A 27,531-nucleotide genomic window follows, 5' to 3' on the forward strand; every position below is an offset into this window, starting at 1 on the left:
TTTTCTTCCCTTACGCCAATAGAATGTCTTATAACTAGTCCACTAGCTGAAGGATTCACAAGTTGCTCTGGAAGGCTCGGTACAAACAAGGTTCTCCAGGGTCAGGTCACTCAGTGCATGTGGCTCCAGCTCGCTCATGGGTTCTCTCCCTTCAATTAATTTTATCAAAATCAACTGGCTTTAAACTTTGAAGAAAAAAAATTAAAATTCAGTGATAGAATGATGATTTAAAAGACTTTATTTCCAGCAGTACCATCCTTTTATAGTCACGCCAAATGCTGTATTTCATTCCAAGTGAAAAGAACTAACTGCTGATTATATTGTAAGATACAGAAAAGCAATAATGCTGCAGAATGTATGGTAAGGAAAAGAAGGATTTTATCTCACAAGGCCATAAATACTGAACAAATTAATTTTCCATTCCAGGAACTCAGCAATCACCAACACAACATTTTGCAAAATATTTATGATTTGTGATAATAACAAGTACTGCAGTGGCATGCTGTGTGGTTCTCGACTTTGACATTTCCCATGACTCTGGCCTAAAGGGGAAGGAAAAAAAGATAGATAATTAGATAGATCGATTGGTGATAGATAGATAGTAGCCAAAATTGAAAATCATTAAATAAAATTATCTGTACCCAGCTGACCTAAATAGGTGCTTGCTCTCTTTGCATTTTCTCCCTTTCTCATATTTTCACTCTAAAAAGTGAGATGTGCATTGTGTAAGCATGCCTTCTATACTCTCTCCCAACCTGTTTCTCATCACCTCTGCTCCTATTCTCTTCATTCTAAATAAAACCAACCTGTACCCGCAAGGTTGCTGGCTCTTTTGATTAAAGGGAACAAATATAACTCTTCCCTATTCAAATGCCCAACAAGGATAAGTCATTAGAGCCTCTGACATTAAACCCCATGCATGTACTCTAGGGTTCTCTGGTTGGACTGTTAGAAAGCTTCTGGGGCTCTTTAAGTTCTTACCTTGGTGAATGTTTTGGCCACACAGCATGTGGCTTCTGAGGTGATGTTCTTTGGAACCAACATTGTCTTCTTGGACCTTGCTGGAGTGGGATATGCTCTGGAGAAGCAGCAGCCCATGCATTGATAAATTGGGGCACCCAGCTTGGAGAAGTATATGTTTTCCTTCAGCTTGCATTCTGGACAAACTATCACACACCAAAAAAGGCAAAGAATAAACTAGTCCAAAGATTATTCAAAAAGAAACTATAAATATTTCTTTATTATGGGGTAGTATATAATTTTTTCCATTGGAAATAATATAAATAAATACCTTTTGAATATATTTATCTTAAAATGTTTTTACAAATATACATGGAAAATCTCAATAGTAGTAGTCTCTCTCTCCAAGTATGATTTCTCTTTTCCAATATTAATAGTATGCCACAACTTGACAGATAAAAGCATCATGTTCATCTGAAAGGAGAATCTTGCCCAAAGGCAAAATAATTTTCCCTTTAAAATCTGCTATTGCTATTCCCATAGAAACTCCAAATATTGACAGAGAAAAATATGTCAGACTTAAGAAAGCTTGATGAGAACAGAAAGCCTGATATTAGAGGGAGCATTTGCATGTGGGACCTGGGATTAAAATATTAACACTTGTCTAGAGAAAAAGCATAACCAATAATAGTTCACACTTTCATAGATGGAATTATATCAGCTACTCTATGAAATTGTTCAAACAATACAGCAAAATAATTTAGTGTATTAAAAATGGTTTTGTTTTTCTCACTCATTAACTGATGTGAAAATTTATCTGCAAAGGCAATGTTAAAATCCTCTCAAATATTCTGGGAGAAATGTAAAGAAAAAACTGAACTGAACTGAATAAGGAAATGCTTGTAAAACTCAGATAAAGAATTATCAGAAATCTATTTCATGTGAAAATGTAAAGCTTCTATTTAAATAGAAATGTAAGATATCATTTTCATTGTACATTTTTGGAATTTAATTTAATTTTATGTTCACAGTCTGCAAGTGCCTAGATAAGTATCCAGCAGCAAGTATTAACCACATTTAAAAAGGAGGTAGATATATAATATAATTAATGGAGTTATTGATGTACATCTTGAAAGGTGTGTTTTTCTTATAACTGTAAACCCAAGTTTGGTCACACACCTTGTACTGTAAACTCTCCATCAGGAAAGGAATGGAGAATATGCAGAAACACAAACAATGTGGCCAGAATGACAATGGCATGTTTTCTGTAGTAGTCCATGGCTCTTCTGCAAAATAGAATGGGAAAATAAAAGTTACTCTAAAATTGACTTACCAGTCATAACAACCACCAGTGGTTAACATTACTTATAATGATAATCGTCATTGTCTTGATCCATCTGCTTACAGCTCCCAACACACTCTAAAGCCAAGTATACACGGGGGGACCAAAAAAACCTGGATTTTATTTATAAAAAAAGTGTGTATTTATTCTTACATGTTTAAACTTCAGTCACCTTCAAAGTACTCCCCATTTGAGTAACACCTATTGAGATGTTTTTTCCACTGCTCACAACAGTTTTTGAACTCATTGATTTTGATGCCTTTTAGTGCTTCTACCATTTTTTGTTTCACCTCTTCCACATCAACAAAATACTTCCCTTTGAGGACTTTTTTCATTGGGGAAAAAAAGCTGCTGAGGGAGAAATTGGGTGAATGGGGAGGGTGGGGCATGCGGTCAAAAACTGCTGAACCCTTAACCTCAGCATGGTGTGGCAGATGCAAAGAGTCTTTCAAAAATTTTTATTGAAGACTAAGGCTGCCTCTCACAACACCACCAGCTTGTGCACTGATACAGATGGGTTCCTAGAACACTCACCTAGCTGGGGGAGCCTGAACTATAAGGGGCCTGCCCTCCAGAAGATAATTCCACTGGTGCGGGGGAAGGCTCATTAAACTATTTGTCTTTAGGAAAGAGGTAGGAAGTTGAATCTTCTCATTTCTCACATCAACCAGTAGAATAGAGCTTAATGATAACAACAATAAATTTTCTTTTTTAAATATATCATCCTGTTAAGAAGCCTTGCTGTCCTTATTTGTAGCTAGTGTTGGGAGGAAATTGAGGGGCTAGCATGAGGAGGTCTTAGAGTGATGAAAGTTCTGTATCTTGATGTGATAGTTGTCACACTAATCTACACAGGGATGAAATTGCATAGAACTACACACACACATGCACACACACACACAATGTTAGTGAAATCTGAATAAGTTCTGTGGGTTGTACCAATGTCAATTGCCTGGCATTCTCATTGTAGTGTATAGTTATGCAAGGTATTATTATTGAGAAAACTGGCCAAAGGGTATCCAAGACTTCCCTATACATTTTTTTTTTGCAACTTTGTTCACACCCACACACATGCACACATATAAGATTATTCCAAGAAGATTACAAGCATTTGACCCTGGCTGGTGTGGCTCAGTGGATTGAGTGCTGGCCTGTGAATCAAAGGGTCGCAGGTTTGATTCCCAGTCAGGGCACATGCCTAGGTTGTGGGCCAGGTCCCCAGTTGGGGCCACGCAAGAGGCAACCACACATTGGTGTTTCTCTCTCTCTCTCTTTCTCACTTGCTTCCTTTCTCTCTAAAAATAAATAAATAAATAAACAAACAAATATAAAACTACAAGCATTTGGTAAAATGTGACATCCTACCCTTAACTTACAAAGATGCTGCCATTGTTCCCCACTGCCAAAGAGTGAGGTTTTTCGTTTTTCTCCAGGTGTGCTAAATGAGGTGACTCATCTATACTCTCCACATCAGAAAGCCCTGTTGACTCATAACACATTTTTTGAGATGACTGGCTAGGATAAAATGCATAATTCTTTGTTAACAAAACAGATTAAATCTAACTGACTTCTAGAGGGTTAACCTAAGACTTGACCTCATTAGCTCATCTAACCCAGCTAACTAACAAGGAGAGGAAAAGTAGACTGCCTTCAGAGAATGGTAATTAATGAAAAGGAACCTTGAAAGAACAGCTTTTAATCCCCAGCACACTGTCTGGCATGAGATAGGTCTTCATTAATTGTTTGTTAAACAGAGAATAGGACTACAAGTTTTAGCATCTTGCCTGGCCCAGAGAAAATAGCAATAGTTCAGCCTTGATACAAGATTTGAGGATAGAAATTCACAAGGGAAAGTAGAATGTTCGGAATCCATTCCACCACCTTCCACATAGCAGGCCCCTGAGACGGCTCACCTCTACTTCCCACCAAGCAATCACAGCTGTCTCTGGGTGCACAAACTTAAAGAATATGGAGTCAGTGGTCAGAAAATTTAGCTTCCAGTGGATGTGGCTACTAGTTTTTTTTCCTCATGCACCCTAGTTGCAGTAAGTTGGTTTTTACCCTGTTCTCATAGCACGCAACATGTTCTGAACCCCAGGTCTAGCAGTGATTGTCTCCATAATCCCATGCTCCAGCCCATAATCTCAATAATCCTCCAGGTTCCCAGTTTTTCAAGTAGACATTCAAACATTGCTCACAGACAGTAGAGTGATCTTGAGACCCATTAACATATTCGCTGATAGTTTTTTCTGAAGGTAGTGATGAGGAATGTCTGAGAGACTAGGGAAGATGGACAAGGAGAGGCTCATTAACACTCCCACAAATTCATCTGAAATCCCCTCACCCATTCCTTGACATAGATAATTAGTTTTCTTTTCCTTATAGAAGGATGAATCTTGAGTAATTCAACAGGAGTTCAGGGCTGTTAAGTGCCAAATTTAAGGTCCAAATTAACACTTGAAAGATTTGAAGACTTTAAATAGGTACCTGCTACATGTCAGGCACTGTACCAAGTATAGGTAGCATAAATATAAATAAATTTCCTGCTACCTGACCCAGATACAAGGCAAATAACTCTGAGTTAAAGTTATGGATGCTGTAATAAAAGCATTTGTAGATATTGAGACCCTTGGTAAGCTAGGCACATGAAAATGCAGAGATGAAAAAACTAATGACAATAAAGAACATGTACTTGATGGGAAAAGAAACATGACATGGGTAGAAAGGTGAGGGAATTAAGAAGAAAAAAAAAAACTCAGAGTCACAGACAATGATATAGTAATTACCAGAGAAAGAAGGGATGAAGAGAGGTAAAAGAGGGTAAAGTGGGGATACATGGTGATGGAAGAAGACTTGACTTGGGTTGGTGAACAGACAATACAATATACAGATGATGTATTATACCTGAAACCTATATAATTTTATTAACCAATGTCACCCCAATAAATGCAATAAAAAACATGACAGTAGCAAAAATATATTTTATTGTTTTGACATTTGTGCAGGAGTTCCTTATATTCAGTAGTCCTAATTGCTCCAGAAAAAGAGGTGGCAAATAGTTTGTCCCCAAAGTACCTGAATATCCAGAGAAAAATAAGGCCAAATGAAATCACACAGTTCAGCAGCAGTATTTAGGATGGGGTTTCTGTTTATCAATTACTTGATAGTGTTTTGTGCCTTCACAAAATTTTAAAGGGTGCCAACTTGTTTTCCAGATGAAGAAGGTACCCCATGACAAGGGAAATATACAGCATAGCTTATACAGGTATGCACTCAAAAAGAGGGGTTTTCATAAAAACAAGCAGGACAAAAGATGACCTTAAAATATTTATTTAAAAAAATAAATAAAAAGAGAAGGCCATATCTAGAAGAAAATTGAAAGGCTCATAGAATTATAAAAATGATTTTAATTTCTTTATGATCATTCTTACAATAATCACATTTCAAGAAGTTTCTTTTCTTAATTAACTAAATGTAAGGGACTTATAATAACATCTATAATCTCTACCTTAATTGTTATTTAAAGACACTTCACAATATTAACATAATTATGTAATGCAAGTCTTGGTTTTTCCATTACCTTTCTGGCTTTCCTAGCACATCAGCATTTTTAAATTTTTTCTATACACTAAATCAATAAGAAATTTTGATGAGGCAAACTCTATGAAAAATGAAATATTGTTTTAAATGAGAAATATAAATGTTTGTTGTTTTAAAATACCTAATTTTAAAAATGTACATTATTTCAGTAATAAATGCTTATCAAGAATAAAACATTGGATAGCACCAATTTATCAGCCAAAAACATAAAATATCCAAGGTTCAGCAAAGCTTTGTTTTTAAGTCAGCAAAGTTTTATGTGGAGCATTTATTATAGTAATATAAGACTCTCTTGTGCATTGTGTTTTGTTGTGTTTATTTGAGCTATTTTCATGCAATCTTTTGACATATCAAAACTTAAAAACACTAAAAGCATGAAAACATATTTAATTTTCCTTGAAGTCTTTCAACAATAGGTTAGACAAACCAGGTCTATAGATTTCTCAACCCTGGAATGTTACTTTATAAGGACTTTGTGTGTGTGTGTGTGTGTGTGTGTGTGTGTGTGTGATAAAAACAGAGCAGAGTTGCTGCAAAGAGAAGCCTCCTTGTTGTTCATTACCCCTAAGTTTTCAATTCCATGGCAGGTTGTACTTTCTAAAAATGGTCACAAACATATCTCTCAGCCTATATTTCCTCTGCAGTATGATCTTGCTCTTCCTCATCAAGTGGTATGTCTATATTTGCACCTTCACTTGATGTAGGTGGGCCCTACTTAGGCCAATGGAATGTGGCAGGAATGACACTGGGTCAGGTGTGAATGGATCCCTGCACTGATCTGGCAGTTTCTGCTTCCTGATTCTTAGAAGCCAGTTACCATGTAAGAAGTGCTACTACTCTGAGACCACCACCATTGGAGAAGAGGGCCAAGCCACATGGAGAGGCTCTGAAGAATGAGATTCTATATGGAAAGCAAGAAGGAGGCCCAGAAATAATAAGCGAAGACGTCATCCAGGATGACCAGTCCAGTTGAACCTTCAGATGACTCCAGCCCCAGCCACTATCTGATCACAAATGCCTAAGAAACTCATGTTAAGAAATGCCCAGTTGAGTTTAGTCCACCTACAAAATCTTGAGAAATAAAAACTTGTTTTACCCACTAAGTTTTGGGGTAGTGTGTCACATAGCAACAGATAACAGAAACAACTGGTTTCTCTTATAACAAAAAATTGTTCTGCCAGGGTCTGAAATATGAGACCCCAATCTTGCTTCTCTACTTTCTCTTGATACTTTTCCTCTGTGGGGTGTTATTTATATAACACATATTCAATTAATCTATTAGGGGAAATGTAACAAAATGTGAAAAAAAATTAGACAGCATTTTACATAGTATCTGCAATACTGGATTTGGTAATAATAATAACATACCTTAAAAATTGGTGAAAGAAGTATCAATAATTTAAGATATGTAAATGTACCATCTTACTGGCAGAAAGCAGCAATAATTTGAAGTGACTTCTGATAAAAGTGAAAGAAGAAAGTGCCAAGCAGGGCTGCATTTGAACATCAAGAACAAAAATCATGACCACAGAAGAAATAGACAACTTTAACATAGACAATAAAGACAATGAAATTGTTAAAGATTTTATTCATCTTTGTTCAGTCATCATTTCAAATGGAGACTGTTGCCAGGAAATCAAGAGAAGACTGAGACTCAGAGGGCAGCAATGGAAGAATTGGGAAAGATCACCAAGAGTAAAGATGTGTCATTAGAAACCAAGGCTAAGATCATCCATACCCTCATATTTCCAGTTACTATATACAGATGTAAAAGGTGGATGGTGAAGAAGGCTGATAAGAAAAAATAATTTATTTGAAATATTGTTTGGAAGGAAAGCTCTACAGATACTGCCAGAAAGATGAACAAGTGGGTCTTAGAGCACACTAAGCCTGAAATATCACTGGAGTCAAAAATGACAAAACTGAAGTTGTCCATGTGGTGATGGCCAGATGAAGGGGGGTGGGGGCTGGGTGGAAGTAGGCAAATGTGAAGGAGGGGAATGGAGACATCTGTAATAGTGTCAACGATTAAAAAAAAACCTGAAGCTGTCCTACTTCGGGCATATCATGAGAAGGCAGGGTTCTTTGCAAAAGACAACAATGCAGGAAGAAAATATTGAAGGCAGGAGGTAAAAGAAGTTCAAATAAGAGATGAACTGACTTCAAGTGCCCAGGCTGGTGTGGATCAGTGAATTGAGCACCAGCCTGTGAACCAAAGGATCATCAGTTCATATTCCCAGTCAGGGCACATGCCTGGGTTTCAGGCCAGGTCCCCAGTTGAGTGCATGTGAGAGGCAACCACACATTGGTGTTTCTCTCCCTCTCTTTCTTCTTCCCTTCCTCTGCCTATAAAAATAAATAAATAAAATCTTAAAAAAAAAAAAAAAAAAAAAGAAGCCATAGGCATGAGTCGACCACAGCTGAGCAGGGCTGTTGAGGACAGGACATTGTGGGCATCACCCATTTATAGGATCGCCAGAGTAGACTCAATGGCACATAACACATATATAGCATACTTTAAAATAATACCTACTATTAATTGAACATTTGTGTGTGCTACATATTGTTTTAAGCACCTTGAACACACAAATATATTCAAAACTCATAACAACCCTGTGAGGTATTATTCTAATTTTGGCAGATAAATTCTAGAGGTAGGGTAACCTATAGAAAGTCACAAAATTTGTCACTGGCAGAGCCAAGATTTTAGAATGTTTCTTTACACATTAAGACTCTAAGCTCTGAATCACACTTCACTATACTGCCTCCAAATCTTTATATTTTATAATGAACTTCTTAAATAATTTTTTTCAGATGCCATATCCCTACATAAAATGATTACATCTTATTTTAGAGCAACATTAAACATGTCAGCTTAAATATAACATGCTCATACAGTTTTTTATTTTCCATATTTATCCAACTTCACTTTCTTCAGAACAATTTTAAGAAAACCATTTCATTTGGATAAAGAAAGAGGTGTTTTGTAACTGATCGAGTTATGAGAACCAGTGTCTGATTAATAAGGAGTAGAGGACAGGGGAAAACAATTGTTTTTCACACACATTCTCTTGTTTGATTCTCTTACACTTCTATGAGGAAAGCATTATTATGGCATCTATTTCATAGACTAGAAAGCTACAATTTAGAGAAGTAAAAGAATTTGTCAAAGTCACTTGGAAAGTGATCTCCTCTTAAGATGGAGCCCTTCTACCTATACTAACTCTGTAGCTTCAAAGAACACAGTTAATCCATTGCCTTCTTCAGAACATTGATTAACACATGGATCATGCTGTTGCTATCATCTTTTCCAACTTGATTTCTAATATTACCCTTTATTTCATTCTCAGTCTAACTTAAGCATCTCTCCCTACTCCTCTCTTTCCTCCTCCCTCCATCTCCCCTTCCCTTCCTCATTCTTGCTCTCCCTTTCTCTCTCTCCCCCCTTTCTCTCTTCCTCCACCCCCTCACTCAATCCAGTGTATTAAGGATGCTAGAGTATTTCTAGAATGTTATCTCTGAATCTGATGAACCAAAGATTACTGGATTACTTTGTGAAACATTTCAATGGGTAATGCTGAAATGTTACACACTAAAACCAGAATTTGCAAGGATCATAAGTTAATAGCAAACTACTCTACGATTCACAATCTATAAAAATGGGAGTTTGGTGCTATGGGTCATGCTATTCTCAGTAGAACTGATAATTGATTCCTGCACAGTTTCTCTTTGTGAAAGCAGATGATCATCATCTACTTTTGAACAAGACACATGTCACTTTCTAGTTTTACTATTTCTATTTCCCAGCTCTCACTTTGAGTTTTCATGTAAATTTGAGTCCCACATTACAAAGGAATGTATAATGAAACTGAGAATCTGTTCTGGAAGATAATCAGTTACTTTGCTGACATTGTTCACTTGTTACCATTTTCAGTAAGAAACGGTAAGAAATATGACTCAAAATTTTAACAACTCTATTACTGAAAAAAAACCTTAAATCAAAACCAAAGTTAAAGTTAAAATGAAGACACATAAACTTTCATAAGTGGTGGTTATTTTTAACTTTTAAAAATAATTTAAAACTACAGCAAGTATTATAAGAAATTTGGGTAACAATTATTTTGAATAACTGAATTGGTGTTGTCAAATAAATATTTAAAAGACACCTTCAGAAACTTAAAATAGTCCTCTGTTTTAATGAAAAATATCTTACTTCTGAGTAGGGAAAGGATTGCTGAGTTTTGGAAAAATGTTCCTGTGAAGATGAAATGGAGCCTCTATATTCCAGGGGACCCACATAGTGTCAGCCCATAATTTTTTCCATGTGCTCAAACCCTGTTTCTCAACACAAATAGGAAGAGACAAAGCAGCACTTTTTCTAGTCTCATTTTTCCAACCAACTTCCATTTCAACTAACACAGATGCAAATATAACTAAGGTTAACAAAAGTTTCCAGAAACTCTCTTTGGAACAAACCAGTTAGACTTGGACAAGTGACTTAGAACTGCAAGGTCATTACTAACAGTTGGAGAAATACTCTTATTTTTGCAGCATTTTATGAAAGAAGAAAATGGAAACAGTGTTACTGTATTCAAGAGTTATCAGTGTTACTATTCAAGTCTAGACAAGAACATCTCTTCAAAAAATATCAGGAATCAGGAACTACAGTCATTCAGCTGAACAGCAGAGATGCTTTATGAGTGGGTAACTTTATCAGTTATGCATCACTTAAAAATTGATGCTAAAAACAATATCAGCAATTTACACAATTTTTACTCACCCTCTTCCTGGTCCTTGAAAGCCACTCAAAAGAATGCCTTTCAAATAGCATCTAATATTTCTTGAGGAAAATTTTTAGATACTGACATGCATTCATGCATCTGAGCAAGAGACATTTGGTTTCTGGCTTCTGTTAGGTAACATCTTAGGCTGTGATCATAGACCACAGTATTACAGACTTCCTCCCAAATCAATCATGAGTGCTGAAAAGACAATGTGTAAATACCTATCCCTCTTTTTACTAAGGTTTATGCACAAGTCCCCTGTATTCTCAAATGTTTTACTCCTCATTCAATTACAATCCCCAAATTGTCTTATTTTTATATTACCTTCCTCTGGACTTTTTGCAGGATGTGTTCAGGGCAGTTGACTGTGGATCTAAAGAGGTGGTCTTAGCTTCGTTTTGTGAATTCTCAGTAGCTGCAGTTAAATGAAGCCCTCAGCTGCTTTTATACAAGAAGAGTACTAAGAACTGCATGTTCCCACCTGCATCTAAGCCTGGGGATCAACTGTAAATTCCATCTAATGACTGAATGGTACTTCAGGTAATTACTATGACATCAGTTTGATCTTATCTTGTTTCAACCCTTAGGTCATTTTTTAGTTTTGAGCTATTTTCAGGTGGTGATAACCTAAGGTCAACCTATGAAACAAGAGCATGCTGTCGTTTTCTATGTAATTTTATCAAGACTTACACACAACATCCTGAAAGTTGACCCTTTCCTATAAACAATACCCTATGAGTATGACATTTAATTATCTAAGTACTTGATGTTTACTTAAAACAGGAGAAGAGCTGTAAATTGCAGATCACAGATATAGAGCATTGCCAAGCATACAACACTATTCCAGTAGGAAACAGAAAAATAAAATACATGCCTGTTTAGACTTTTCTAAAATTAAATGTACATTTAATAAGGATTTAATAAGGATGAATGGAAAAGTTATGAGACAGTTCTGAGAACGACTGGTTGGGTCTCAACATTTGTGCCTTTTCCCCCCCTTTTGTTTCACTATTGCAAAGCTCAGTTTCTTTCTAAGCAGAAAATGCACATGTTGTGACTCACCAGTTGGGCACATCATGGATGAACCTAAGAGGTTATTATACTCAGTGAAATAAGTCAGATAGAGAAAGACAAATATCATATAATTTCACTTATATATGGAACCCAAAACAAAAAACAAACAAACAAAACAGAAACAAACTCATAGATACATAGAACATTTTGGGGTTTGGGAGACTGGATGAAAAAGGGAAGGGATTAATAAGTACAAATTGGTAGTTATGGAATAGTCACAGGGATGTAAAATGTACAACATAAGGAATATAGTCAATAATATTGTGATAACTATACACGGTGTCAGATGGATACTAGATTTATCAGGGTGATCACTTTATAAGTTATATAAATGTCTAATCACTATGTTTTACACCTGAAACTAATATGATATTGTGTGTAAAATATAATTTAATAATAAAAAATTATTTTAAGAAAATCCCTACCCAGCTTCTCAGGCTGTGGCTAGGGCTGCTTTTATCCCCACAGAGATTATGATCCTAAAAATGTTCCCATCTCCATCTACTCTGCTCAGGGTCATTTCTGTAGGGACTGGCTTGCATACCTACTACCAGCAACTTCCCCAAGACAGAGCTGAGAATATTTTAAGAAAATCAACTCTTATTTAACACAAAGAAACTGACTAAAGAAAGCAAGGTTGTTTTGTGATTTATAATCTGTGATAAATTGATTTCTTTCTATTCTCACACTTTTTTCAGATTTCCGTTGTCTCCTTCCAATGGTTTCTCCCAGTATCTACACTATCCATCCACCTTTTCCTGGTAGCTATCAATGTCATTATTATTCATTAATTTCTATTATTTAAATCTCAAATGAGTGACAGTATATTTTGAAAGTAGCAGACTTATTTTAGAAACTTAGTGCCATCATAGTTTCAAGAGAAAGATACATTTCAAGTCTTATGGAAAAATTTCTTCTCCTTCCTTCCCTTCTATTAAAGCATTTCATTCTCCTTTATTCTATTCTCTCTCTCCATTTGTCCTTCTTTCAATCATTTCTTTCTTTTTCATTTGGATGATTAAGAAGAAACATTGTTTCTTGTGTGTTCTTGCTAAATCATTTTCATTTGGTTTATGATTTAGTAATGGGCTTTATTTTTATTTCATGTGTTTCTGTATAAGAATTAGACATATTAGGGGTCTCATATGAATATTTTACCAAATTTTTAATGTCTACAGTGCTTTCATATTTTAAAAAACATGATTTAACAAAATAACTAAATTATTATATAAAAGAGTTGTCAAAACAGTCCCTTCCAAAGATGACCTTTCCTCTCCCCAGGCCCCGGATTTCCTTACTTCAGAAGTGAATGTGCACTTCCTTAAACATGTGTTTGCATAGAAAAACATACCCTATGTATACATCAGTAAATTATACATAACTCCCCATCCTCATCCAAATTCTCCTTAAAATGATGAAGACATTTATTAGAGGACATTCTGCCTTTGTGCTTATGGTTTGGAGAAACTTCTTTCAGTTAATATAGTATAAATTATACATCTCTATGCTCTCTAAAATGGCATATAATTATATTTGGGGAAATTAATTTTAATTAATTGGGGAAATATAACTTATAATCATAATTGTGAAAAGTATGGTAATAAAAAATGTTTTTAAGTTTCAACATTTTTATGTAGGCGCTTTCATGTATTTTTTAGTTTTTTTTCCGATTCTGACAGCTTTATTTTCCCCTTTCGTGAATAACTGGAAGTTAAGGGATCCAAACCACTATTCATTCATTTACAGTTACCTCCCAGATGCTAAGATTTGGAGGGCCAGTTACCAAGAAGGTAGACTGGCTAAAGACACTGAGATGGCATGGCAAGTAGTCACCTTTACTAGGCAGAGTCCTTAAAGTCTATTAGGCTAAAGAGGGCATGTCAGGAACATCTTTGCATAGCAATATGACGAAGTGAAATACATATAGGCTATACCAACTGTGTGAATTTGTCTTAATGAAGTTTTGTCATTTAAAACATAACCATCAATTTCTGGCTAAGATAGGGGCATAGATAGACACACTCAGCTTAAATTACAACTAATCTCAAAACAAACTGCCAGAAAATCAAACTGTATGGAAATCTGACAACCAAGGATTTAAAGAAGCCACATTCATGCAGATGGGTAGGGGGAGCAGAGACATGGACAGGCAATGGCAGCAGAGCAAGCAATCCCAGTCCCAGGCCAGAGTGGACAGCCTAAGGTTCCAAACCTAGGAAGATAAAGCCCCGTAACTTCTGGCAATAAAAACCATTGGGGGTTAGGGTGGTGGAAGAAACTGCCAGTTTCTCAGGATAGTCTGTTTAAAGGGTCTGCACAAAATTAGAATATATGCAACCCCGCCCCCTTGGAATCACCACCAGGACAACAGTTAGAAGGGCACCAGTTGCATACAGGAAGGGGGTGAACTGATTGGAAATGGGGTGAGTGTTGGGCAAACCTCCAGAGCAAGGCAGCATCATTGTCCCCTCTCCAACCCCTCCCCTCCACACAGAGCCATGAAGAGATAAAGCAGGTTGCCCTGCCCTGGAAAATACCTAAGGCTCCACCCCATACAACTTAACAGTTGTGCTAAGACAGGGAGTCAAAGCAGCTCTACCTAATACACAGAAACAAATACAGGGCTCTGGAAAATTGAGGAGACAAAGAAATATGGTGCAAATGAAAAAAATAGAACAAACCCCAGAAAAAGAAGTAAATGAAATAGAGATAGTCAACCTATAAGATACAGAGTTCAAAACACTGGTGAGTAGAATGCTCAGGGAGCTCATTGAGTATGGCAGAAATGTAAGGGGAGAAGTGAAAGTTACACTAAGTGAAATAAAGAAAAATCTACAGGGAACCAACAGTGAAGGAAAAGAAGCCAGGATTCAAATAAACAATTTGAAACATAAGGAAGAAATAAACATTCAACTAGAACAGAGAGAAGAAACAAGAATTCAAAAAAATGAGGAGACAATAAGGAGATTCTGGGACATCTCCAAAAGTGCCAACATCCAAATCATAAAGATGCCAGAAGGAGAAAAGGAAGGCCAAAAAACTGAAAATTTATTTTAAAAAATAATGAAAGGAAACTTCCTTAGTTTGGTGAAGGAAGTAGATACAAAGGTCCAGGAAGCACAGAGAGTCCCAAACAAGTTGGACCCCAAGAGGACCACACCAAGACACATCATAATTAAAATGCCAAATATTAAAGATAAAGAGAGAATCTTAAAAGCAGCAGGAGAAAGGCAGAGAGTTACCTATAAAAGAGTTCCCATAAGATTATCAGCTGATTTCTCAAAAGAAACTTGGTGCGCAAGAAGGCATCAGCAAGAAGCATTCAAAGTGGTGAAAAGCAAGGACCTACAACCAAGATTATTCTATACAGCAAAGCTATCATTTAGAATTGAAGGGTAGATAAAGTGCTTCCCAGACAAGGTTTAGTTCAAGAAATTCATCGTCATCAAGCCATTATTACATGAAATGTTAAAGGGTCTTATTTAAGTAAAGAAGATGATCAAAACTATGAACATTAAAATGACAACAAACTCACAACTATCAACAACTGAATCTAAAAAGCAAAACAAACTAAGCAAACAACCAGAACAGAAACAGAATCATAGATATGGAGATCATTTGGAGGGTTATCAGCTGAGGAGGGGAAGGGAGAGAATGGGGAAAAAGTGATTAAAAAGCATAATTGGGAAGCACAAAATAAGGGGATGATAAGAATAGTATAGGAAACAGAGTAGCCAAAGAACTTATATTCATGACCCATGGACATGAACTAAGGGAGTGGGGATTGTTGGAGGGAAGTGGGGGTACTGGATGGAAAAGAGCAAAGGAGGAAAAATTCGAACAATTGTAATAGCATAACCAATAAAATATACTTAAAATAAATAAAACATAACCACCTTTGTAAATGTTTCACATACTTGATTTGTTTTATTAAACATAATTTGATATTTCTAATAGTGAAGTGTGGTTGTCACAAAATTATGCTGCAATCAGAATAACTGGGGTATGTAAAGTTCTTGCTTTTTCAAGGAGCTTTTTCTTCAGTAATTTCGATGATACATTACATAATTTTAAATCTTCAAGCAATAAAAGAGTATATATCATGAAAAATAAGTCTTCCTCATACCCTAAAATTTTTGCTCCCATCCCCAAAGGTACTCATTTTTAGTAATTTCTTAATCTTTCCAGAAATGTTCTATGTATATACACACGTTTTCTGAGGTTTTTCTGTATGCAGAGAGAAACAATACATACATTAGTGCCCTGCTTTCTTCTTTCTTTTTAACACTAACAATGTATCTTGGTGTTTTTTTCATATCCAAATATGCAGATCTAATAATGAGACTTTTTAAAATAGTATGAAGTATTATGGATTATTAATTATTGAACAAGCCTCTATTAATGATCATTTGCATCATTTTGAGTATTTTTTTAATATTACAAAAAATACTATAATTATCATCCTTATTCTGATTACATGTACAATTATAGTTCTAAAATATATTTTTAGAAGTGCAACTGCTGGATCAAAGATTATTTTAAACTTGTATAGAGACTGCTCAAGTGCTCTTCTCCACTCTTCCACAAAACTGATGCTGTGAAATAGATGAAAAAATAGTATTTTATTTACATAATTTTGAGCAGGGTTGAACATCATTTCATAAATTACAGGGCACTTGTGGGTTATTTTTCTGTGAATTGCCTATTTAAAAATTATTTTCTTGTAAAAATGGAACTACCTTTTGAACCAGCGATTCCATTGCTAGGATTATACCTGAAAAATCCTAAAACCCTAATTCAAAAGAAGTTATGCACCTCTATGTTCATAGCAGCACTGTTTACAATAGCTAAGTGCTGGAAACAGCCTAAGTGCCCATCTGTAGATGAGTGGATCAAAGAACTGTGGTACATTTACACAATGGAATACTATGCATCAGAGAGAAAGAAGGAACTCCTGCCATTTGCGACAACATGGATGGAACTAGAGAGAATTATGCTTAGTGAAATAAGCCAGGCAATGAAAGAAAAATGCCATATGATATCACCTAATACAGGAAACTAAAGAACAACATAAACAAACGAACTAAATAGGACAAGGAGCAGAATAACAGTCAATAGGGGGGAGGGGGAGGAAGAGAAGGGGGATAAGTAAGGGAAGGGTTTAGTCAAGGAACATGTATAAATGACTCATGGACATGGACAACGGGGAGGGAGATGATTGTGGGAGAAGGGGTGGGCTGGGTGGGGGAAAATGGGACAACTGTAATTGAAAAATCAAAAAATAAAATAAAACTGCTTTAAAGAATTAAGTTCTTAATTGTTTAAAAAATCGTTTTCTTTTTGTTAATTTTATATTTAATTTTAAACTTGATTTTTGACTCTTTTATGATTTTTTTTTTTTAACCGCATAATAGTCTTCATAGAGTCAAGTATGTCTACCTTTAACTTTTACACTTTTTGGTGTTATACAATATCAAAATACTAAAAAGAAGTACCTGTATTTTATTCTAGAATACAATAGCTTTATTTATTTTCAGTTTAGATCTTTAATACATGTGTAATTTATTTGGGGGTGAGGACTGGAGTAGAAATTCAGCTTCTTTTTAAATCTAAATGACAAGGCAGTTGTTATAACGCCATGTAGAGAATAATGAATTAATTCTTTTATCTTAACTAATTTGAAATGCTACTAAATTCCCAAATATTTTGGGGTCAGGTTTTAGGTTATTATACTTCATATCAATAAAAATACCCAATAAATGATAATAAATGTTTTACATTAGTTATGAAGAGTATTAAATTATTATTTAGTGCTTATCTACCAAGTATATCAACCAATGTACATTACCAAAGAAAAAGTAGACATAAATCATTTCCTTAAGTTGCTAACAATCTCTGTATGCTATAAATTAGAAGTATTGAGATTTTCCCTCAACATTGTCTTTGACTTGTCATTATGCTAAGACAGAACCCTAATTTCTTAATCCCTACTCAACTTTTTAATTCTGTATAGCTATGTTTCTTGCAGTATATCCCATGTTTCATCTAAATCAGAATTACCAAGCTGTTTGTTTAAAATACAGATTTCCTGGGTCCTATCTGGCACCTACTGGATCAAAATCTGTCAGTTCAGCTGAGAAATTTGCATTTATATACCAAAGCTTGCAAAACATGATGGCACAGTATTGTTTAGTAAGCCAGAAATGTAGTTAAGGCACAATATGGTTTGTTTTCATCTCCGGCTGCCCCTGTAGCACAACTAAATTGAAAATAGTAAAGTCATTTGTTCAGCTTTGTGAGCCTCCACTCTGCACAAACAGCTGAAACTCCCCACATTGGGAATCTGTGATAAAGATAGCCCAAAGCACCCAACAACTATGTGTGGCCACAGGCACAACACAAGCAGCAGATAGTTTCTCGGTTGAGATAAGGTTTGCAAGCAGCCGCAGGTATGGTGACTGACAGTTTGAAAGAACATCCTGAGACACGATGTCTAACACATGCAGCAGCAACAAAATCTCCCCAGAATTGATGGACAAGAAGCAGGCCAACCTGACACATGCAAATCAGCCAAGAATATTCACTGCTATTTCAGCCAAAACAGTGTGGCCAAATCAATAATGCAAACATCTTATTTCTCAGGCTAACAACCTCTGTCACTTGAACCCTCAGAGAGAGAAGGAAACTGTTGATACAATTATGCATAATCTTCCTCTAGTCTGAAATGTCAATAGACTAGGCAAATAATGCTGGGAAGAAAGGGAGGAAAATCTCACAGTTAAAAGTAATTTGTTTAACATTTTCCCATTTCTTTTTGCTTTGCACATATCTCCTCCCACTTCCATTTCAGAAAGCTTTCAGTAATGGGCTATCAATGAAAGGCTTCAGAGGAGAAATGGACTCTGTGCAAGAACCGAAAAAGAAGCAATTGTATTGATAAAATGGTTCAGTTATATTTATATTGCAATATGGGAGTGGGGAAGGGATGAAACTTGAAAGACCTTCCTACCCTAACTGTGCAGGGAGAGTCTTAGGAGACATTAGATATAACAGGTTTACCTAAAGCATCTCTGTCTTAAAGGGCTTGGGTATTTTGCCATGAGAGGTAAGGGTGTTATATTCAGAAAACTCTGTGTAGTCTCCCTCTCATTTGTATGAAGGGCCATGTACTACTTTAGAGACAGTGAAGAACTTGGAAGAAGGAAATCAGACCCACTTTAATTACATAAAGGAGCATTCCTTTGGATGATGCTTTTGATGTAGGTCACAGGAATCCCAAAGTTCCTACAAGAAGGAGGAGCCAGCAATGCCAGTCATTTGGCCTAAAATCTTGGCTGCTATTCAATGAAAAATATGTTTAACGGGAAAGAGGGAGATGTCAGAAACATTATTCTGATACCATCTCCCCACATACCCAACCACCCACCCCTCCCCACCACCTTGATCTCTAGCCTAATTGGAGGATAGAAGGATTCTAACTAATATCAGCCTCTAAATGCTGCCTATACTTCATTTGGGCTCATCAAGCCACAGTCATTGTTCAGACAGTGGGATACTCTGCTGCTCACAAAGGTGCTTCATATTTCTCCAATGTTTGTGAGGCCATATGAATCAGCCATTTCCCACCAAGTCTCTTCCACACCCATACATTTCCCACACTCATATCTCTAGGATAAATGTACCTTTTGAGATTGGGGCACAGAGGGCAAATGGGAATAGGGAGTAAAAGCTTCCCCCACTTCGTTTATCTCTATGCCTAATCTGAGTACATCAGAGTTGCTTTAACTTGGGTCACTCTGTGAAACATTTAAGCTGGGTTCCAGGAGGTGAGAATGGGGAAGAAGGAGAATAAAGAAAAGGAAGAGAAAAAGCAAGATATAAAAAATTTGTATATACCTGAAAATTGCCAAGGAATAGAATACAATAAAATATTGCATAAGAGTTGTTAATAAAGAGACAGAGAGAAACCCATGTGGAAGATGACTCCTAAAGTTCAAAGAGTTGAGGTAACATAGTTATTATTTGAGTTTGTGGCCCTCTTTATATTCTTTGAAATAGAGACATTCTGAATTTGGTTTCAGAAAAGGTTGAAAACTTTGACCTCAAGCACCAAATATGAAAAATTCATCTTCTCTTATAGTTTCACATAAAATCTGTACCAGACCTGACAGCTCCCTTGAGCTCCATGCCAGTGTCTTAGTTCCATGTATTGTCTATTGCTATGTAACCAATTACCCCAAACAAAGCAGCTTAAAACAACAGACATTATTTCACATAACTTTCTGAGGGTCAGAAATCTGGAAGCATCTTCATCAGTGGTTCTGAATCAAGATCTGGAGTTGCTGTCATCTGAAGGCTCAATGAGGACAGAGAAGCCACTTCTGGACTCATTCACATGATTGCTGGCAAATCTCAGCTCCCCACTGGCTGTTGGGCAGAGACAGGCCGGCTACCACATGGGCCTCTCCGTGGGACTGCTGGCTTCCCCCAGAGAGAGAGAGAAGGCACCAGAAACAGCCACTGCTGGTATGGATACAGAGTAACTGAAACCCTCCTGCACTATTGGTGGGAATATAAATAATATTGTTATTTGAGTAAACAATTTGGCAATGTCTTATAACATTTTATTTATTTATTTGTTTGTTTGTTTGTTTGTTTATATTTATATTATCCAGAAGTCTCTCTCCTAAGTATTTATCCAAGAGAAATGAAAATATATGTTCATACAAAGACCTGTATATATTTCATACTAGCTTTAAGCATAATAGCCAAGAACTAAAAATAATTCAATTATTCTTCTACTGGTGAATGTATATACTGTTGAAGAGAAAACTATAATGATGTCCATGCTACCAAACCTAGATTTAATAGTTGACCGAATTGCCATTTCAACCTCTCCCAAAAACATAATCTTAATCAACTAGCCTAGAACGTTTTGGTCAACACCAATGAGCTAATCTGTCACATGGGCCCTCTCTAGCTCCCTGTCCCCAATAGAAAGAAGAGGCAATCTGTATGATTAAAACTCTTGCTGTCCCCTTTCCCCCCAAAAGATGTTCTGGCCTAAAAATAATCCTTTCTTCTCTTTCGTTAATAGCTCCTCTGCCTCGCCCTTCTTATAAAAAAAGGGTCCATTTTGTACAACCCTTCAGTACTCCCTTCTAGTTGTTAGATGGGTTACTGCACAGTTCATAAATCACTCAATAAAGCCAATTAAATCTTCAAATTTACTAAGTTGAATTTTTTCTTTAACAATAGAAAGTATAGCACATCCATACAAAAGAATGCTATTTCTCAAAAAAAAAAGAAACAAACCACTGATTCATACAACACATAAATGAATCTCAAAATTATTATGCTAAGTAAGAAAACCAGACACAAAATCCTACACACAGTGTGATTCCATTTATATGGCATTAAGAGAAATAGAAGACTATCAGGACAGAGATCAGATTAGCGTTTTAGGGATGGGGTGATGGGATTGACTCAAAAATCATACAAAAGAAATTTCTATATCTTTCTATATACATGACTGTATATTTTTGTGAATACTCAAACCGTACGTCTAGAAAGGATGAATTTTACTGTACGTAGATTATACATCACTGAAAAATTAAAATAAAATAAAGCTGGGAAGAGCATTCCAATCAGAGGTAAAAGCAAGATAAAAAGCATGAAGTGTGACAGTGTTGTGTAAGCAAGAGAGACTATCACAGTTCAATATTACAAGTACATAACATTCAAAGCAAGGAGTGGCAAGAAACAGAATCCTGAGATTTTCACTTGCATCTCCAGCTTTCACCTCAACTTTAACATATCTGGCACTAAAGGCTGCATCCCTGTCTCCTGGAAAAGTACCATCTTGTCTGTTGATGATATAATTTTCTAGTCACTGAAACGGTAAGACTGGAGTCATTCTTGACTGCTGCTTTTATCTGTCACACCAAATCTATGCAACTCTCTTGCAATACCATAGTTTTTGTGAGTTTGGTGGTGGCATAGCCCTGGCTGGTTTGGCTCAGTGGATTGAGCGTCGGCCTGCGAGCTAAGTGTCGCTGGTTCGATCTTCCAGTCAGGGCACATCAGAGAAGGAAAACTCTGACTCCAAAAAACCTCCTCTGCCTTGCGGCATACCTCTTCAGAGGAAAGGCTAAGGGAGTAAACCCCGACAGAAAATCCGGAGCCGGAGTCCCTAAGGCGGTTTGACGTTGTAGTCAACACCGGCAACTCCTGCGGCGCACCTGAAGCCAAGCTGTATTGACTCCGTCTTTCCCTTGGACCCTTCAGCTGCGAAGAGAGGGGGGGTCTGCTGCATGGGCAACAGCAGACCCTCCATATCACCCTGCCCAGGCTCTGTAGCTTCAGCTTCACTGGAGAGGACACTCCAGCGTCATCGCAAGATGTCGATTCAACACGGGAGGAGACAGATACCGTGTCACTCCCGAGTCGGACTGCACAACCATTCTTGGCGGTGCAGATAGACACTTAAGAAGCTACACCATCATCTCTCGAGACGGACGGCTGCCGATGGTGGTGGCAGCAGTGGTACAAAGATACCGAATGGTTTTCTATTTCTTTCACATATCATTCTTTCTTATCCTGATGCTCTCATACAGTTCAGGCTTCTAGTTTCTTGTCATGGCAGCGCTCTAACTGGTCGTAGTGCATCTGGTCACCCTCCTTTCTTGCCAGATTAGTCAGTCTTTTGAAAATGCCAACCTTATCCCACCACTTCTCAATCAAAAATTGATTCAAGGTCCTTGTCAAGGAAAAGACCTCTCCACCTGATCCTAATCTACTTTTTAAGTTTGTTACTTAATACACCCAGGACAACAACCTACTTCAGAGCCAGCCAGTTTAAGTTGTTCATTCCCACCTGTGTGCATTTTCCTCAAGACATCTTACAGTTCTGTCTGAGGTGCCCTCCCTTCTCCTTCCACCATGACTCAGCACAACTCCCATCTCCTCATTCTTACCCCTGGCTCTCAGTAAGATTCTTCGAGTCATACTTTCTTCCTTCTCTGAACTCTGTGGCACTTATTGTTTTACGCATTTGAGGTTTTAGTGATTAAATTAATAATGATAATTTGAAATTCTACCACCCTTAAAGATTTCAAAGAACTTTCCTTTTTATCATCTGGCTTGCAGTCTTCTCAACAAATCTATGCGAGTATTCCCATTTCAAAGATAAAAAAGCTAAGACTCTATAAGGCACAGTGATTTGCCTAAAGTCACACAGCTACATAAAAGATTTTTCATACTCTAATAAGTTTTTTAAAAATATTATCTTCACCTGAGGACATTTAGAGAGAGGAAGGGAGAGAGAGAAACATTGATTTGAGAGGGAAGCATTGATCAGTTGCCTCTCATATGCACCTGGACTGGGGATTGTAGGCACCCTGAACAGGAATTGAACCCGCAACTTAGATACGTGCCCTGATTGTGAATTCAACCTGCAACCTTTCGGTTACCAGATTATGTTCCAACCAATTGAGCCACACCAGCCAGGGCAGATACTCTACCTTTATTTAAATAGACAAATAAAGACAAAGCCAGAGTATTGTTTTGCATTCAAGAGGAAGAGGTAGGACTATTTTTAATGGAGAAGAAACTATTTAAAGTCATAAAAAGACCATGAAAGCCAGAATTGAATCATGATGACATTTATATAGACCACACTGTCAGCTTAGCTTTTGAGAGTCAGGTAAGGTACTGTAAAGGGCAAAATTTAATCTAAGCAGTCCAACAGGTGAATTTTTTTTTTTTTTAACTGGGAAACTGTACCTGCAACAAGCCCTTACTTCTGCTCCTGTGACTATTGGAGCTGTGTGGGAGAGTTAACTGCTGCATAAAATGTGGAATTAAAATTAAAAAGCTCTGATGTATATTTTTAGAGAACAGAAAGAATTAAAATTAAATATAACTCAAAATCCGGTTAGTAGAGTTGGCATTTAAATTGACTGTTTAATTAGCAAAATTTCTATATGATTAAAGTAGTCACTTGAACACAACTTTCAAAGTAAAGCATCTTAATATGCTCCAGTTCTTAGAGGATCTACATCACTTTATCTTTGTGTTCCCCTCTGGAATTGACTGATTGCGCAGTTTGAGGTAAGGAGCTCCTGGACTAATGCTTTAGAAAGGAGCTTATCAGGATGAAAGCAGAAAATGAATCTTGTTTGACAAATAAATAAGATTCGTACTAGGCCTTGAAAGAGCATTAGCTATTTTTAGTATAGAAAGGAATATAGGGAGAAATCTTTTCCTTCATAGAGAAGTCTTAGACCTCTATCTTACATTCCATCTGTGTCACTGGGTGGGTGACTACCTCTGAGGATGAATCCAAGGATTCTTGGGGTTGTGCTCCTGATCTAAAACATTTTCTAAACAAAGGGCATATTTTTTAAAACTTCTTACACAACCATAGGGAAGTCTTTGAAAAAGGATATCTAGCTCATTTCATCTTTTTCATTTAGAACTAGACCAAAACCATGACCAGCAAATAAAAATCCAGGCCGTTTTTAAGATTCCCCATGGCAGAGATTAGCCATTTATTTACCAAATCCACTTCCTCTTTCTGTGCACCCAGATATTTCCCAGCTTCCTTCACAGAGAAATGGAACCACATGATCAGTTCTTGTGAATGAAATGGAAGAAGGGATGTTCCAATGCCCAGTCAAGGCAGTTAAGAGAGATGTGCCTTCCCACTGTGCTCTCTCTTTTTCCCTGAGTGCTACCTTCATGACACCACAGTACCTTTGAGGTGACAGATTGAAGATGGCAAAGCCACAGCATGGAAGGAATTGAATCCTTAAATGACTGTGCACAGAACAACCTCCCACACTGACTGCTTGGATCTTCAAGGTGGGCAAGAAATAAACTGTTATTATGGTAAGGCACAGGTTGAAGGGATTGTTTATTAGACTAGTGGGTGTTAGCCAACCTGCTAACCCTACACTCCACCCAAAACAATTTTTGGAGACTATAGTCCAACATGCAATATCTAAACCAAGTTGTTTTGTTCAAGTTGTCCTTTTGTTCCAATTTCCTGTTAGAATCCAGTGGATCTTAAATTTGTTAGAATCTGATAAAAAATAATAACCTTTATTGCTAGGAAAAAACAAATGTACATATGCTCAAAATTTTCTTAAAATTTCAAAATGTTTTCAGAACTCCAAGAGGCTCATCAACTGATCTCTGGTGAAAATCTCTGCTATTAGTAATTAGTGTATTAAGAATGTAGAACAGCCCTGCCCTGGCTGAATAGCTCTATTTGTGGGAGCATCACCCCATACACCAAAAGGCTGTGGGTTCAATCTCTGGTCAGGGCACGTACCTAGGTTATGGGTTCCATCCCCAGTCTGGGTGCATACAGGAAGCAAGCAATCAATGTTTCTCTCTCACATTGATCTCTCTCTCGCTCCCCCTTCTTTTTTCTCTAAGATCAGAAAATATATTCCCAGGTGAGGATATTTTTTTTAATTAAAAAAAAATAATAATGTAGAGGAGCCCTAAATATCGTATTAAGTGTATATTATTTCCAAGCTTTCCAATTTTACTCGTCATCCCCTTCATATACAGTTGCTTAATTATGTTTATGTTTTTGATCTCCAGATTTTTAAAATGCAGAAGAATCTAGTTCTTCAGCATTGCTTTTCCTCTCCCAAAGCAAAGATGTCAGTGTAATAATTGCAATGCAAAACATCAATTCTGTAACCATGTCTTTTGATTTCTGCATTGATTGTAAGCAGTCACTGCGTCAAAACCACCGTCAACGTGTTTGTCAATATTCAGTGCCAGACACTGTGCAATTGCTTTTGGAAATAGAATCTTAACTCCCTAGCATGACCCTTGAGACCTTTTCAATTTAGCTCTTGTCAAGTTCCCTAACCCCATTTCTTATCACTCCCCTACACAAACTTTTGTTCTTATAGTATCACCGGCTGATGGTACAATAAATCTATGTTCTTTCACACCTCTGTGACTTTGCCTGGGATGTCCTTTCCCTTGACTGTCCCAATATTCTTATTATCCTCTAAGATTCGGCCCAAATATCATCTTTCTAGTAATCATCCCTAGCCACACACTCCTGAGTAAAATGTCCCCAAGAGTGCTGCCAGAATATTGTCAACACCCTGCCAAAGTACTCATCACACACAGTGAGAATTTACCACTCTGCCTCCCATTAGACTGTTAGCTCTTTGGGGGTAAAGACTATCCTTTATTGCATATTCTTTTCATGTCATGGCACTCATTGAAGCCCGCCGTGTTCTCAGGGAACTCACCTTCAAAGCAAGTAGTTAGGGATACCTGAAGAAAAACAACCAAATGTAACATTGCTTGTTTTAAAGACACCAGCAAAAGGATGCTCAAAAATATCATAAGAACCCACAGGATGGAACAATGAGTTCTGGAAGGGTGGGAGGTAGTAGAAAAGAAGAAAGAGGGTGAAGGAGACATGCAGGGAAAGTTCCACTGGAGAAGGGACTTTGAGTTAAGTCTTAAGAATTGAGTTAGAGCTTGCCAGAGAGAAGAGATAGGGATTCATCCAGGGATCCCTTAAGGGGAAAAGCTCTACCTCGTTATTGTATAACCTGACTGGCAGAAGGTTCGGATCTTTTCTAGGCTTTCCTAGCACCACTCTCCCTCTCCAGGGCCTGATCTTGAGTATCTTCCTGGTGTAACTGAATCACTGACCACCTTGGTTCAGGAATGAGGCTCAGAAGGTCTGTCTTGTCTATCAACTTGTCAGACATGAGCAAATTTGATTTCCATGACCTTGGCTTGGAATAAGTGGAGTGAGTTTTCCTGCCTGTAGTGAGAATGTAACTGAATTAGCTAGCTGTCTGTGTTAGAAAGCTATCTCAAACTAGTGTAGGCAAAAGGTGGAAATCTGGGGAGACTGTGGTGACTCATGAAGTAAAAGTACAGCTGGGCCTCAGTCCCTCCATTTTTCATTTTTATCTCTCTTCTAGGGGATTCCATTCATCTTTCTTTTATACCAGTTTCTTCCATGCCTCAAGAAATACAACTGTTGTTGATGTCTAAACCTCTTATGTCAGAGCTTCCATTACTGTGGAGGATTTTTCTCATGTGCCAGACAAAAAAATCCAGGGCTCTGGCCTTACTTCAGTCAGGTTGTACCCCTGGACCAAGTGCGGCAGGCTGAATAATGCCCTTCCCCAAAGATATCTGCATCCTAATCCCAAGAAACTGTGAAGATGTTATCTTACATGGTAAAAGGGACTTTGCTTATGTTTATTAAATTAAGGGTTTTAGAGAGATTACCCTGGATTATATAGGTCAGTACAATATAATCACAAGCGTTCTTATAATAGAGAGGCAAGAAGACCAGAGAGAGAGAGAGAGAGAGAGAGAGAAATGTAAATAAAGAAACAGAGTTCAGAGAGGAGACAAAATGCTATGCTGCTGGCTTTGAAGATGGAGAACGAGACCATAGAACAAAAAATGTATGCAGCCTCTAGAAGCTAGAAAATGCAAAGAAATGCATTTTCCCCTAGAGCAATGGTTCTCAACCTGTGGGTCACGACCCCTTTGGGAGTCAAATGACTCTTTCACAGGGGTTACCTAAAACCATCAGAAAACACATATATAATTACATACTGTTTTTGTGGTTAATCACTATGCTTTAATTATGTTCAATTTGTGACAATGAAAATACATCCTGCATATCAGATATTTACATTACGATTCATAACAGTAGCAAAATTACAGTTATGAAGTAGCAACTAAAAATAATTTTATAGTTGG

The 27,531-nt window shown here is 37.1% G+C and overlaps 1 protein-coding gene across 1 annotated transcript; it reads right to left on the minus strand.

The window, feature by feature from the left end:
* Positions 1-239: 239 nt before the first annotated feature.
* On the minus strand, positions 240-11,091 carry CGA (glycoprotein hormones, alpha polypeptide). Its single transcript, XM_090280535.1, has 4 exons — positions 11,011-11,091; positions 2,140-2,246; positions 982-1,166; positions 240-542 (listed from the first exon to the last, which is right to left on the minus strand). Exons 2-4 carry the CDS (start codon positions 2,237-2,239, stop codon positions 465-467), a joined length of 363 nt encoding a protein of 120 aa, XP_090136661.1. The 5' UTR covers positions 2,240-2,246; positions 11,011-11,091; the 3' UTR covers positions 240-464.
* Positions 11,092-27,531: the final 16,440 nt, after the last annotated feature.

This window comes from Furipterus horrens, unplaced genomic scaffold, assembly GCF_987537825.1.
Source record: "Furipterus horrens unplaced genomic scaffold, mFurHor1.1.pri manual_scaffold_6, whole genome shotgun sequence".
Lineage (NCBI taxonomy): Eukaryota > Metazoa > Chordata > Mammalia > Chiroptera > Furipteridae > Furipterus > Furipterus horrens.